Raw genomic sequence first — 15363 nt, 5'->3', positions numbered from 1 at the left:
ATAATAATGACAAAACGTAAGGTGGTACATAATGGCTTCGCAAATAAAACACCCATTTTATTTTATTTTTATTGGCATCTCTTTATACAATAAATAGTTGATTCTTCAATAGTTTCTCATTTGTTTTTACCCTCAAAATCTGGTTTTGATGAATATGAAATAAAATATATAGACAGCGAATAGCTGCTGATAAATATATATTTACACATGTATTATTTACATTCTCACTATCGAAAATATAATTTGTGCTTATTTCGTTTAAGCTAGTCGGTAGACTGATGTGTCATCGGGCGAGAGAGTAGGCAAACGTGGAGGGCGGCGCGGCGGACGTCGGCGGCGGCGAGGCTTGCACTCGCAGTGCAGGGCGCACAGTCCAATCCCAGCACAACCAGACAGGAACAACGGTACAGCCAAGGTCCTCGTCACAGTAGCAACTTGTTCTCCACGAGACCAACGTGGCACAACGACGGACGTATCAGCTCGGGACCAAAAACACGGGTACCTGGCCCCCACATACCCGTAGCTCGTTGTAAAATTTTCACAGTCGACTGCAGGTGGATAGCCGCAACCTTTTATATTGACAAACAGGACAGCTGGACGCCATTCCTCCGAGTGAGCTTTATACTTCACGTGTAGCTGTGTGCATTTATACGCGTCGCTGGTACAGCCCTCTCTACAGGAAGCCCAGGTGCAGTTGTCCAGGCCGAGTCGGTCATCACGTCTCTCGGTAACACACTCTGCTGGCACCGGATCGAAGTCCGCGGCTAGGGCACTCAGCGCTGGGTCAGCGTACAGTGGGACGAGAAAGAGCAACGCGGAGCCACCACCTCCCAACAAAGTAGCGAGTATTACCGTGATATATCGCGTAAGTTTAGCACGCGTTTCCCCTCTGCGTCGAGAGGGCCGTACAACCAAGCGTTCTGAACTTCCACCCCTCATTTTGTGAGCACTGCGTCAACCCATGCTGAGTTGAAAACCTTGCCCCATATACATTAGCGCTATACGCATGCGTCGAGCCGTCAAGACAGGGTGAAACATGCGCTGTTTATAGGCGTTCATATTCAAGATTCTTTACATTTATTTGGAGTAGACAGTTATGTACCTATAATATGTGCTTAAGTATAGGTAACAGCACCCAAACCGTGATGCGATAAATCAAATAACTCCTATGTATACTACCTGCCTAATATTTTTTTATAACAAAGGATTTTACGATTTTAGGATTTTTATTTTTATTTTACGTTTATACATTCAGAAATAAAGTATAGCTGTTAAATTATTATTCTAGTAACTATAATACTGAAGATATCTAGGCTAGTAGTTAACTAGATAATTTACAAGTGTAAGTATTAACAATAATTTTATTACTTTTAACTTTAGTTTAGTTTCCTACTCAATAACTGTAGTGATTACCGTGCCATTATCTAATTTCTTTAGAGGGTGGTGGTAACTGACAACTTATAATACAATCGGTCTGCTTGGTAGTTAGGTTTGATTCTCTGGTCGGGCAAAGCAGTACAATGAATAAATAAGTCCATAAAACTTATTATATGTTTTTGTTGTAAGTGGTTGTTGGTTTTTTGTTGTCCACAAGGTGGACAGACGATCTGATCAAGGTCGCAGGGAGCCACTGGATGCAGGTCGCTTCCAACTGGTCTATCTGGAAGTCATTGGTGGAGACAATGAAGATGAAGTGGTTCCTGATGTTGATGTTTGGTGGCAAATTTATAATTTATTAAGCGTTTCCACTAGAGTACGCGACTTTTTTGTAAATTAATGTAAAAATAAAAAATATATACTTTAGTCGAGTTTTTTTTTTATTAGAGATATCTCTACACTACGTCAAAATAGTCTATGGTGAACTTGATTGACAAACCGACCAACATTCTCTATCTATACTACACTCTATTGTCTTTGGAATGGGGTGACTAAAATGGCCGGCTGTGATGTGTAAATTTGGTCATAGAATTGTTGCCGTTTGAGCATTTTTTACTGTTTTTGTGTGTTCAGTTGTGATTATCAATAAAGTATTCGTCTGTAGGTATGTCCGTAATATTTTACAGATTATTTGTAAATACATTGAGACAAAATCTGCCGAGACATCCCATTAAATCAGGTCTGTAACAAAATGTCATAAACACATGGGATATTACCGCGGTATAAACCAAAAAAAGTTGAATCAAAATTTGTACGTGTTTGTATTTTTGTTGCTTACCATGCTGATTTGTGTTAAATGTTTCCTTTTTCATTTTGTACTCTTTGTTGTGTGACTTTTTTTTTGTTTGTTTAATAACCTAAATTAGTAGTAGTAGTAGTTAATGTAAAATATTATTTGGATTAGTCAGTAGTACTTCGATGGGGATGATCCTGCTCCTTTTTGTTAATGTTTAAACGAACTCCTTTGTCCACCACAGCCGATAATTTATGGTAGAGATTTTGTGTGCGTCCCAGCCTTGGGATCGCAGGAACCGACAAAAATAATGTTCGGTGTACAGTACATACGAATACTATAGAGCAGCAATGGCTAGAATTAAAATACCAATGCCGCACCTGTAGTAGTCAGCAGTGGTTAAAGTTGTACATGGGGGAATACATGCTCCGCCAAATTATATTAAAAAACCTACCTATGGACTTGCTAAGAAAGAGTTTACCTAGGGCAAGGAAGGAATGGGGGATACAACCTTTCTGACAACTCCTTTTAATACTTATCTGGTTTGTTCTAGTGCTGCATGTGCGGTCTATATCAGCCATGGAGGTAGCCACTGTAGAAAAAGTAGCTGATGAAAGCCAAAAAGAATCTCAAGAAATAGTACTCAATAAAAATTTGACGAGGTTCAAAAAACGCTTTATGAAGCGACAATGGCAGGATCCAGATCCTAATAAAACTGAGAATGGAGAATCTGACGAGAAGAAACTTTGTGAAAGACCAGTAGAAAGGATTAAAAGAAAGAAAATGGCACTTGTTTTGGGATACTGCGGTGTAGATTATTATGGCATGCAACGGTAAGATTTATCTTTAATAACTACTTAAATGTCATTTATCAATAGCCCTTGAGAGTCTCTTGTTGGGCTATGTACTTCTTCCAGGTTCCAAACCATATTTTCTAGTTAAAGCTTTATTTGATCTTCCATTTATATCTATTTTAAATTCTCAAAAAATACATTTTTGAATACTATTTATAAAATATAGCCGACCAGTAGCAGAAGCTTTTGTTATTATTTATATTTATTATTTGATCTTTGTTATTAATGTGTTATTGGTCTCTTCATTTTATCTCTCTTTTTTTCTAGTAATCCTGGTGTACGGACAATAGAGGAAGATTTATTAAAAGCACTATTGGAGGCTAAATATATAACTGAGGATGATTTCAACAATCAGCAGAACACACAGTTTCAAAGGAGTTCACGGACTGACAAGGGTGTGTCGGCTGCCAGACAGGTTGTGTCACTTAAACTACGTTAGTATTCCTCACTTTGATAACAAATATTCTTATTTATATTACTACATCAAAATCATAATTTAGACACTTTTTGACCTTATAATAAGTCAATTCTTACTTATAAAAATATTAACACCACATACATCAATATTTTTTAGCATACAACAATAAACATATTGTTGTATGCTACATTATATTATGATTACTGAAACTACTTTTTTGTCCACAGCTCTTGAAGCAGATATAAATGAAATAAATAAAAGATTGCCGGATTGTATCAAAGTGTTTGGTATAAAGAGAGTGACAAATAAATTCAACTCAAAATCAAAGTGCAATGCGAGAACATATAGCTATACTCTTCCCACTTACGTATTTGAGCCTAGCTTAGTCACAGATGAAGAGAGAAAGCAATATAGAATATCAGAAGATAAAAAAGAACAAGTCAAAAAGGTGCTAGAAGTTTATAAAGGGACAAAGAGTTATCATAATTTTACAGAAAAGAAGTAAGTGTAGCTACTATTTACAAAAGTAAGGCAGAGTGCACATTATGGCATATAACCACTGTACAATATGTACCCGCTATTCACCAATTGCGTTATAAGTCCCATGTAATAGGGGGTTAGCCTATTGTCATATACTGGGCACAATCCCAGACTCTGTGCTACTACTGAGAGAAATTTTTCGAAACCCAAAAATGCCCAGTAATACTTTAGCCTGGCAGTCGCACTTGCGATTGATTATTTATGTATTTATTGTTATAAGTGGTTATAACTCATTGATTGGATTGAAGTATTGACAAAAGCTTTATTTCAGACATCACCAAGATCCTTCATCGCTAAGGTACATGATGGGTTTCACATTAGACAGAGTGTTTGTTGATTCAGATATGGAATTTGCAGTTCTATTAGTGAAGGTATGTTTTAATATTTTTTATTTACTTCGCAATGGTTATGCATTAGGCTTTTTTATTTAAAGTATTTATTGCCTATTGCTATCTTTTAAATGAAGCAAAAACAAAAGTTTTATTTATTGAAAGATCATGCTTTCATAATATTCAGTATAACTCAGCAAATAATAAGAGACTTTTTTATGGGAAAGGTTGGTAAACGAACTAAGGAGCAGTTCCTCAGTTCAAAGCAATTGGTGCAACTTAAGGACACCCTTAGTGCCATAGGAGTAACAAATGTGTTGCTGGTGTATGGGTTCCTCCTCCTCCTCCTTGCGTCGTTTATCCTCAATGCTGAGGGTCGTGACCCCGACGAATAACTCTCTGGTTAACTATATTTCGCCATGCTGTTCTATCTTCGGCGATGTGGATGGCGTCGCAGACTGTGGTCTCCAGTGTGGCACGGATTTGGTCCGACCAACGTATCGGACTCCTGCCCCTTGGTCTTTTTCCATCTACCTTTCCTGTGATCAGCAACTTTTCCAGGTTATCACCTCTCTTCCTGGCAATGTGGCCAAAGAAGTGTTGCTGGTGTATTGGGTTAGGGATATGTAATATTGATAAAATTATTGTTATTGTTTTAGGGTCAAAGCTTCATGCTACATCAAATTCGTAAGATGGTTGGTCTGGCAATTGCTGTGGTGCGCGGTCACACTGACAATTCCATACTAGAGAAAGCTTTTGGCAAGGAAAAGGTTATGATACCAACCGCGCCCGGGCTAGGGCTTGTCCTCGATACGGTATGTTCTTTTAGATTATAAAATTCTTCATTAAATACAGTATTATATTAAGAAGTGCACATTACGGTACGTAATTCCGCTATACAATTTACACCCATTTCTCACCATTTTTGTTATAAGTCCCATGTAATAGGGGGGAGCCTATAACAATTCCAGACTTGTGCTACTACTGAGATTTTATTTTGAAAAGACCGTACAAACCCCAGTAATACTTTGTCCGACCTGGGAATCGAACCCGAGACCCCTTGTCTGGCAGTCGCACTTGCGACCACTCGACCACCGAGGCAGTACCAATTGTAAACCAATTTTCTTATTCCGTTTTTTATGTTTTAGGTCCACTATGACAGGTACGACAACAAATTCAAGGATAGCCATGACAGTTTAACTTGGACATCTGAAGAGGAAGAAATACAAAAGTTTAAGCATGAACACATATACCCTGTAATTGTTAAGGGAGAAGTAGAGAACAGTTCCATGGCCATGTGGCTTGAGAAATTGAGCAATCATTCGTATGAACCATCCGAAGATGTTCCTGAGAAAATTGATGAGAAAGAATTGGCTGGCGGTGATGATGATGATGATTTTGATGAAGAAGCTGATGACGAAGGTGATGATGGGAAGAAGGAGAGCAAAAACAACAGTACTGTCGTCACCACAGCCGAGGAAAGTAATTTAGAAAACGGTAAAACTGACAAAGGGACTCTATGAACATTTTGTTTGCAGTGTACAGTGTACAGAAGTACTTACTGACATGAGAATGAAAGTGTTTTAAGTGATTGACTGTTCTTCGAGGTCATAAAACAAATATTTTGAATATTCACATGTGTAAGTAGGTATAGTATGTTTATTTTTAGTATCATAGTAGGTTTATACAATTGTAACTTAAGCAGAATTAAGAATGTAATATTTATTATTACTTTTCTTTGACATTTTAAACAACAAACTGTTGTGCTGTATATTAATTTACCACAATGGCAATTAATTATAAATGGCTGAGCCATACATAAGAAAATATGAGATACATTTTTGTTTTAATCACAACCCAACTTCTACATATTTTAATTATGTGATACTAGTGACTAGTAATTTTAATGACAAACTATGGATAATAATTTATCTTATTTTCTATAGAAAATCTGTCAAATATGTGTCATTAGTGCTATAAATCATTTGGTAGTGTTGATACAGGTTTTTATTGTAATGCTAACTTTTCATTAGCTTGCTGCCAAGAATCTGTAAAATCTATTATCTAGAAAGTAGTGTGTCTACAAAGCATAAAGCAGGTACACTAAGACTAGCCATCAACCAATACAAGTAACTTACCAGTGTATCATGATCTCATCGCATGATCCATTCGCAGATGCAATCGGTCAGTTTATACTGGTTTTGCATAGCTTGATGTGTATTTGTGTGTAGAACAGATAATAAGTTGACTTAACGTCAAGACTTGAATTAACTATATTTAATTTATCGTCAAATGTAATTGAATGCCATGGTAAAATGGGGTGAATAAATATAGAAGAGATCGGGAAGAGAAAGGGATCTCCTCAGCCCATTCCTGTGTCTATTTACCCTTTGAATTCTATTCACCACGTTTAACGGTACTTTGTATAATTTATTAATTTTTCTTAATTTAAACTGTCAATTAACAAAAATGGACTGCAACATATTGTTGGTTGATATGATTGATTTATCAAAATAAAGTTGTATAACATGACAGAAAGAAATTCAAGTCCCAACACTTGGGTTTCTTTGCGTTTATTAACATGCATATCAGAAACATCGTACCTACCGGACCCGGTACAACAATTTATGGTGGATCACACAGATTTGTTCCAGGAATGAAGCGCGCGACACGCAGCGCAGCAGTTGATTTTCTCCTTAATTTAATTCCAAAATAATAATTGTGATGATTAAAAAAAGGTGTTTAAAGTCAAAAGTCAAAACAAAATTATTTATTTCAAATAGACCAGGAAGGCACTTCTGAACGTCAAAGTAAATATAATAATATTAATAACATCTGTCTGTCGGTCAGTCCTCCAGTTGCTCTAGTTGCTCGGTCCAAAGTGTACATTCCTATGGAGAAGAACAAGCAAGAAACTCCATATATTAATTATATCCTTATATTAATTATTTATGTTATATATTTATTTTTATGTATTAATAAACTATTATATACTTTATATATTTTTATGAAATGACTTTGGTTCTGCAGTATTGATTCTTTATTGAAAAAGCAAATGGAGTTTTAGTCATTGTGTGAAAAGTCTTTTTTGTCGCCAGGTTTTCGTACAAAAGTCACACCTGTTGTCAATGGTCAGTTGTGTTCGTACAAAAGTCATATCAGTGGTAAGATGTTCGTATAATAGAATTGTCACTCGTTCTCGTCTTCGGGTTTTCGTATAAAAGATATGTCAGTCGTACAAAAGACATCTCAATGGTAAGGTGTTCGTATAAAAAAATATCTCAGTCGTGCAAAATTATGTCAGCCGTCAGGTGTTGGTACGAAGTAACGTCAGTCGTCAGGTGCTTGCACAAACGATTTGTCAGTAGTCCGGTGTTCGTTCAAAAGTTTATGTCAGTCTTCAGGTGTTTGTACGTTTGTACAAGTTACAAATGAGTTGATAAATATCAAACGCCAATAGGTCCATAGTAAGTGAAAAGGAGATACAGTATTTTCGAAGCCATCTTATCACCATACCTAAGTATAACGTACCTTTTTTGTTCCTTTTTTTTACCTTTTCTACGAATTGTAATGTCTTCTTCACATTCTGTATCAGACGAAACCTCCTCCAAAATACCCGATTCTGGATTTATAATTATTCGACGCTCATTTGTTACTTCATGAGCTACATGTTGATCTTCTAAGTTAGAAGTTGATAGAGGTTCTAACAACCCAGTTTCACTATTTAAAATTTGTTGCTGTTCTGGATTGGGTATTTGTTGTGAAGCTTGTTCATTTTCATCTTCACCATCCAAATCAGACATGCTATAACAATAAGTAAGCTAAGCATTAAAATATTGCACCACATGCTTCCAATCAAAACAAATTAATGAACCCTTGCCCATTTTAAAATTCTACATAGGCAATATTATTGATTCGCCTACAATCTCACAAAAATCGGAGTAAGTCAGTAAATATTCTGCATCTGTTGTGTTCATAATTGCTGTAGGTGCATCATTTTCTGGTTTTTTAGTTGATAAGCACTTGCTGTAGTCTAAATTGTCGGGTTCAAATGGGTATAGGCCAGTTACTCTAAATCCATTTATCAAAGTTTCTTTTTTTGTGCTTGAATCTACAACTTTTTTTAGTAATGGAGCAAAAGATTCCTTGTTGAGAGTTTCTTGGTAATTACATGCAATATACCACTCCCGCAACATTTTTTTCCATCCAGCTTTTATCGGACGAAAAGCTGCCACATCCGCTGGTTGCAAAATTCGCGTTGCATTCGGGTAAAGTGCAATTAAATGGATTTGTAAGCTTCTGCAGAGTTCAGATACTTCTAATGTTATATGCGTTTTGTGGCCATCAACAAACAAAATTACTGGAAAAGGAATATTGTTTTGCGTTAGTTCTTGGTGGAAGCAGTCAGAGCTATAGGTATAGTCATAAAAGACCGCAGCCGTCATCCAGCCTGAGTCGCTGCGGCCAATTCCCCATCCAGATGGCACAGTCAACGTAACTCGGTCGGGAATTCTTTTGTAGGGATAAATGAAGGGATTGCATACTTGACCAGTAGCAGAAAATGTGAACAATACTGTTAAATTTTCCTTAGCAGACGATTTTTCAATTTCGTATAAATTTTTGCTTCCTTTTTCTGCCAAAACTTTGTTGGTTTTTGGACAAATATTAAAACCACTTTCGTCAGCATTAAATACACGGGTAGGGTCTTGAATGACAAGAGATAAATCTTCATCGTCAATGTATTTTTTATTTCTTGGAACCATTTCCTAATATCTGATTCCGAAACACAGGCACTTGCGTTAGTGACTCCTTCTGATGTCCGAATTGAGATGTTGGGATGACGTTTCAAAAATGCCTTGAACCATAGGGGAGATGTAGGTAATGGGGATCACCTAAGCGAGAATCGAAAAAAAAGCAAATTTAATGATCAAATATTTATTACTCTGTTCTTATTATAAACTTTACTTTGTTATCTATCAATTGAGATCAACTTTTATCACTTTGGTTCATTAATTTTGGTACAATAACAAATTATAAAAAAAATAAGTTTGATCACCATTGTCAGCATTGGTTGGCAATGGTGATAAGCATGTGGGAAATGGTGATCAACACATATCGCAAACATAATTGTGCGCAGACTCCCATCCAGTACAGTCGGCGTGAGCCCAGAACCCACAGGAAGTGCACCGATACCATGTTTCGTTGTCCCGTCCGAATTCACCACACACAAGACACAAGTTACATGCATCTTCAGCATCGTCATTATCGTCATCCTGGCATAACTCGTCTGTTTTCACGTCTGACTCCGAAAGTTGCATGCTGTTTCTTTCTTCCTTGTCTTGTCTTAGCAGTTGCTTTCTTGGGCATCTGAATGAAATTATGAATGTTTGGCGGATTCTTAGATGTTGATGGAATATCAAATTGAGATGATGATGCAGTCGCTGGAGCATTCGTAGGACAGAATGTGGATGGATTCGGAATAGGAAAATTTTGTTCTGGCTCATTAGTAGATGTTAGCACTGATACAGAATCCACAGCACGAACAGAAATAGATTCTGGTATAGATTCAGTAGGATCTTGAATAACAACTGACTCTTGAAGAACTTCTGCTGCCATAAAATCTTCATCGGTAAAAATATTTGGGTTTATAGGAAAGATTCCTGTTGATTTGATGCCTGCTTCGGCTTTGCTCATAGAGGCTACATGAGAGAATGCTTTTCTGACCAAGGAGGCAACATCATAGGGTGTAATTCTTTGTAAAAGTTGGCTCTTCATGAATAAATCGCATTCTCTTTTATAAGCAGCTTTGAATGGGCCAAAAAAGGACACATCCAATGGCTGCATGCGATGAGATGTATGGGGTGGTAAAGATAGCATATGAATATGGTTCTTCTTACAATACTAGATGACTAGATGGCTAGTGAAATATGGCTCGCATGATTATCCAATACTAGTAGAATCGGTTCTTCTGCAGAAGGTTTGGCATGCTGGGTGAAGTGCTGCAGCCATTCAAGGAAAAGTTCTTCATGTATCCATCCACTGTCCGAACATTTATACAGGAAAATTTTTTTTGGTGTGGCAATTTTTTAATATGTTATTCATTAAGCAAATTTAACAAACACGTATTTTTTCTTTTTGTTACGTTCAGTACAAAAAACTAAAGTTATGACCGGTGAAAGATTATCCAATGCAAAACATGATTTATGGTCGTACGCTCGGTTATCAATGAGTGTGGCGCCCGCCGTGCGGCCGTTGTTTGCCGCGTAGTAGTGGCGACCGCGTGCCGTACCTACAGCACGCGGCGACTGACCGCTAAAGCCTACAAGTAGCTAGTTTAGTGTTTAGTTTTCTTTAAGGTATTAAATCCAATTTTCCCTTCATACTTTGTAGGGCTTAGGACCTTCAAAATGCAAAAAGTAGGCAAGTAGGTACCTATCATTAAATTTAGTTTATTACATAATACATGAAATGCCTACACGAATTATCCGAGATTAGTAAAAAAAAAATATACTACGATAGACATTAAGCATGCTTACTTTCTGCATTAAGGCGTATTTAAAAAATTGGAATCAACTAAGTATTTACAATAATATTCGATCAAGATTGTTTTACTTACAAGTTAAAATTGTGTCCTTTCCACTATCACTAATCACTAGGTATACTTTAATAATTGTTCAAAATGAAGTCCGTTTCGTTCTAGGCATAATCGTGCACGTTTGCGTAAATTGTCTTTCAGTTTATTTAAAACGTTAGTGTCATTTTTCACATAATTAAACGCGTCTATTATTTTCGTTTTTAAATCTTTTAGACTTTGGGCCTCTTCGACGTACACCCGGCGTTTTACCTCGCCCCAGAGATAAAAATCACAGGGAGTAAGATCCGGTGACCTAGCCGGCCACGGGATCGGTCCACCGCGGCCTATCCAGTTCTCTCCGTATTTATTATTTAAATAATCGCGCACACTTGCCGCATAATGTGGCGGAGCGCCGTCGTGCTGGTAATAAAAATTATTTAAATAGCCCAGTGGGACGTCTTCTATTAAACTTTCAATAGTGGTACTTATCATTTCTAAATACCTTTGTCCAGTCAGTGGGCCGTCGATAAAAACGGGACCAATTATTTTATTATTAATTATTCCCGCCCAGACGTTCGCACTAAAGCGCACTTGGTGATGAGTTTCTCTTACTAAATGGGGATTATTAAACGCCCACCAATGTTCATTGTGTATGTTATACAGCCCTACTCGTGTAAACAAAGCTTCATCCGTCCAGAGTATGTTGACATTAGGGTGACTTAGAAGCCACTCGCATAGGGCTCGACGTGGTACCGGGTCGGGGTCGTGCAGTTGTTGTACCGGCTGAAAGTGATATGGGTGCAGCCCGGCTGCATTTAGAAGCTTCCACACTGTGGACTGGCTCACACCGAAGCGACGTGCTGCGTCATAGGTACTGGCCCGTGGGTCGCGTTCAAAGAACTCAAATATCGAGTCCTCGATGTCGACCGCCAATCGAGGTCTGCCAGACCCTTGAGCATGATTGGGCGTCGTGAACTGGCCGTGATCCAGTAGTCTTTGGTTCGCTGCTAAAATAGTCCTTCTAGTAGGGACTGTGGGATTGAGTATGCCTTCGAGCTGCTAGAAGGCTCTCATTGGAGAGTAGATACACTCGCACCATTTCATAATATTCACGATTCGTGTATTGAGGTTGTCGCGACATTGTTTTGTCTTATTTTGATGTAAATAACACACACACACTACCTACACTGAATAAGGAACTCGTCACGTTATGAAGGCGCGTGCGGCGCGGGTGGCGGAAGCGTTCGCGCGGAACAAGGAAACGACACCTGTTTATCCCGAATGCGCCTGAGACGGACTGGCGCCTGGCGATGACGCATCGGCGGGCGCGCCGCACGCCTCCCCCCGCGCCACCCGCGCCCCGCGCTGCTGCCTGCGCGCGCTCATTGACAAAATTATGTCTCCGATTTATTTATTTCAATGTGGGATAAGATAAAAAAATTATAAAAATTTTTTTTGAGATAATTATGAAAACATGTTGTATTGCCGTTATAGAACGAGATATGAAAATTATGCCACCCCAAAAAAAATTTTCCTGTATATTGCTCCTGTTGGGCCATCCGTTTGAAGAGTTGGGGTCATCCTCTTTCTGGGGTAGATAAACATTGGCGGGACATATCCTCCTGAAGCACTCATTGCACAGAGCAGTGTGATATTCTTACCTCTTTCCCAACTTGTAATAGACCCCACTCTTTTTTGTCCCGTTGCAGCTAATATTTTTTCAGGCTCTTGGACTGTAGAAATGCCTGTCTCGTCGCAATTGTATATGTTTTTAGGTAGAAATTTGTATTTTCCCATTAGTTCTTCTAGCAGATTGAAGAATCGTTGAACTTCAGTTTTGTTGAAGGCCGTTACCCTGTTGATGCTAGTAGCTTCGGGCTTCCGCACAGAAATATTATTTCTGGCAACAAATCCCTCAAACCAAACACGACCAGCTAATCTTGAACTCGTATTAAAACTGTGTTTCAGATTCAGAGCTTCAGCGTATTCAAATGCCGCTCTTTTAATTTGCTTTGGAGTGCATCCATAAAATAAATTGGCCATTTTTTTAATTATGTCCGCTAATTCTTTCTCCATCTCAGGAGTGAAGACAGTATTACGGCCGAGACGAGGTGCCTTAATTGTATTCTTTTTGTACCTCTTATGAAGACTCGCAAAAGGAATATTCATTGTCTTTGCTGCTTTCCGTATTGAAAAATTTTGTTCTTCGATAAGCTTTATAGCTTTTTCCAATTGGTCGATAGTCCAATTAGCTTTATTAGTCTGCCTGAGACGAATTTTCGGCATCTAAAAACAAACAATTAAAATGTTTTATCGGGAAAGGTAATGTGGGCAATGGGGATCACTATGTAGGTAATTGGGATCACCTGACTCCGATTTCCTACATAGGCAAAGTGACGAAAGAAAAATTCCTCACGAGAAATGTCAAGTAATAACAATATGGCGGTTGAATTGCAATCTTACATGCCACGATTATTACATATTACAAGTACTTAAATAAATATTTGTTATTTTCTGACTTACCTTCAGATTTATCAACTCGAAAAATTAGATGAAAATGGCGCGAAACCTTCACACACCCGTTACTCTCAAGCGCGTCGTGCGAACTGGATCGGTCGCCAGCGGCGCTCGGGAATAACGTATTGCTAGCGTATAGGTATATTGGCATCGCTTGGTCACATTCAGTTTTTGTTATTTTGAGGTGATCACCATTGCCAACTGACTCCCATTGCCTACACCTACCCTACATCTCCAGGTTTGTTATTCCGGAACGTATTAGGTCTAGGATTTTTCTTCAAAAAATCCTTGACACAAACCTGTATATCTTCTTTCTTTCTGGGAAATCCTCTTTTACTTTGTTGTATAATAAAGTTACATAACTCAGTTTCTTCATTTTCAGTAAGCACTGGATCAGGTCCAGACTTAAATTTAGTGTTTGGATGTCGTATTTTGAATTGGACACTGCTTCGAGGTACGCCAAATTTTTTTGCTGCTTGACGAATCGAACCTTCATTGTTTTCGATAAATTTGATAGCATTTTCTATTGCCTCTTTAGAGTATTGGCGTTTTTCTAATGACATTTCAGAAAATCTGTCCAACAAAAAATATTCCGTCAGTAACTGGCCATACAACTATAATACAATTGGCCACCCATGCCAGTTACTGATAAACATGTATATTTTTATATGTTTTTTTTAGGCGATAGTGTATATACGCTTGCTAAATACGTTTAAATTTTCGTAAAATTCGGACATTAGCTTATAATTCAGTAACTGGCATGAGTGGCCAATAAATGAAAATATGCCAAAATTACAATCAATAACTGGCCACCCAACTAATCTAGCTTTATTATCGATACTGACAAAATATGTGTCGGTGAACAGCAAAAGTGGAAAAATCCGCACACACACACACAACGTCACGCCTTTTATCCCCGAAGGGGTAGGCCGAGGTGCACATTACGGCACGTAATGCCGCTATACAATGTACACCCACTTTTCACCATTTGTGTTATAAGTCCCATGTAATAGGGGGTGAGCCTATTGCCATATACCGGACACAATTCCAGACACCGTGCTACTACCGAGAAATTTTCGAAAATTCGAAAAAGCCCAGTAATACTTTGCCCGACCCGGGAATCGAACCCGAGACCCCTTGTTCGGCAGTCGCACTTGCGACCACTCGACCAACGAGGCAGTCAGTGGAAAAATCCGTTAAAGATGTTTTTACACAATGACGTATTTTATTCTATACTATTAATGCAGGTTCTATTTACGTCTCTTTTGAGCAAGATAACCCCATATGGGTTAGAAAAGGATGCCTAATGTACAAACTTACCTTTTCTGTGGATAATTAAGGCGCAAAAAGCAGAAATTGATTGGATTTTACTAAGTTTGATTTAAACGCTTGGATATTACCAATTTTGGAAAAAATCTGCAGTGGATATTACCATTTTTGATTTAATTTGTCATTATGAATCATTATCAGGGTTGTCACTAAGAATCTTTATAACAATAGTTTGAAATAAAAATTTCTCTTTCTGCATTGATACTAACTAAACTGTAGTTTTTATTCTTTTTGTTGTAAGACATCATTGAATAATCATCACCTTCGTAACTTTCTTTATATTCAAAAACAGGAAATTTTTCTTTACTAAATTTAATAACTCGTACATTCGACCATACAACTTTTCACCAGTAGAATTAGTCTTTTTTACAGTAAAATTATTTTTTGAAAATAGTGCAAAATCATAAAAATCTGTTACCGCCATTTCAATTACCGAAAATTTATTAGTTCTAGTCGATGCAGTCCTTACCAATTGACACCAATCACGTGGGTGATGAATATTCATTGAAGTTCGTTTTTTTGCTCTTTCAATCAGCGCATGGTCACTATCAACTTCCATGTGCGTATGGCCGGGCACGAGAAATTTCTGTTCAATGTTCAAAAGTTGAGGCGAGTCTTTTATTGCAAATAAT

At 37.8% G+C, this 15363-nt stretch overlaps 2 protein-coding genes and 1 long non-coding RNA gene across 4 annotated transcripts; 1 reads left to right on the top strand and 2 right to left on the bottom strand.

The window, feature by feature from the left end:
- Positions 1 to 55: 55 nt before the first annotated feature.
- LOC118277882 (protein tipE) lies at positions 56 to 1159 on the bottom strand. Its single transcript, XM_035596880.2, has one exon. It carries the CDS (start codon positions 937 to 939, stop codon positions 259 to 261), a length of 681 nt encoding a protein of 226 aa, XP_035452773.1. The 5' UTR covers positions 940 to 1159; the 3' UTR covers positions 56 to 258.
- Positions 1160 to 1883: 724 nt separating this feature from the next.
- Positions 1884 to 6147, top strand: LOC118278169 (pseudouridylate synthase 1 homolog). 2 transcript variants are annotated; one of them, XM_035597269.2, is made up of 7 exons: positions 1884 to 2041; positions 2724 to 3003; positions 3292 to 3458; positions 3670 to 3943; positions 4254 to 4353; positions 4971 to 5126; positions 5460 to 6147. In XM_035597269.2, the coding sequence occupies exons 2-7, from the start codon at positions 2750 to 2752 to the stop codon at positions 5832 to 5834; spliced, it is 1326 nt and encodes a 441-aa protein (XP_035453162.2). In that variant the 5' UTR covers positions 1884 to 2041; positions 2724 to 2749; the 3' UTR covers positions 5835 to 6147. The 2 variants fall into 2 exon arrangements, with proteins under 2 accessions (XP_035453162.2, XP_035453161.2); XM_035597268.2 differs by having other exon boundaries at positions 1906 to 2116.
- A 3083-nt stretch (positions 6148 to 9230) lies between these two features.
- LOC126911695 (uncharacterized) lies at positions 9231 to 15270 on the bottom strand. Its single transcript, XR_007706202.1, has 2 exons — positions 13409 to 15270; positions 9231 to 13171 (listed from the first exon to the last, which is right to left on the bottom strand). It is a non-coding gene; the product is annotated as an uncharacterized LOC126911695 (long non-coding RNA).
- Between the last annotated feature and the right edge of the window lie 93 nt (positions 15271 to 15363).

Source organism: Spodoptera frugiperda, chromosome 18, assembly GCF_023101765.2.
Source record: "Spodoptera frugiperda isolate SF20-4 chromosome 18, AGI-APGP_CSIRO_Sfru_2.0, whole genome shotgun sequence".
In the NCBI taxonomy this organism is placed as follows: Eukaryota; Metazoa; Arthropoda; class Insecta; order Lepidoptera; family Noctuidae; genus Spodoptera; species Spodoptera frugiperda.
The sequence above is the reverse complement of the archived record's forward strand: the minus strand, read 5'-3'. Positions and strand labels throughout refer to the sequence as shown.

What these genes read in the sequence shown, in the direction of transcription:
- LOC118277882 (XM_035596880.2), bottom strand. Translation starts at nt 939, where the DNA reads ATGAGGGGTGGAAGTTCAGAACGCTTGGTTGTACGGCCCTCTCGACGC.
- LOC118278169 (XM_035597268.2), top strand. Translation starts at nt 2,044, where the DNA reads ATGTCCGTAATATTTTACAGATTATTTGTAAATACATTGAGACAAAAT. An exon ending in TTGCAGTTCTATTAGTGAAG is followed by an intron (nt 4,354 to 4,970) that starts GTATGTTTTAAT and finishes TTATTGTTTTAG; the next exon opens with GGTCAAAGCTTCATGCTACA. An exon ending in TAGGGCTTGTCCTCGATACG is followed by an intron (nt 5,127 to 5,459) that starts GTATGTTCTTTT and finishes TTTATGTTTTAG; the next exon opens with GTCCACTATGACAGGTACGA.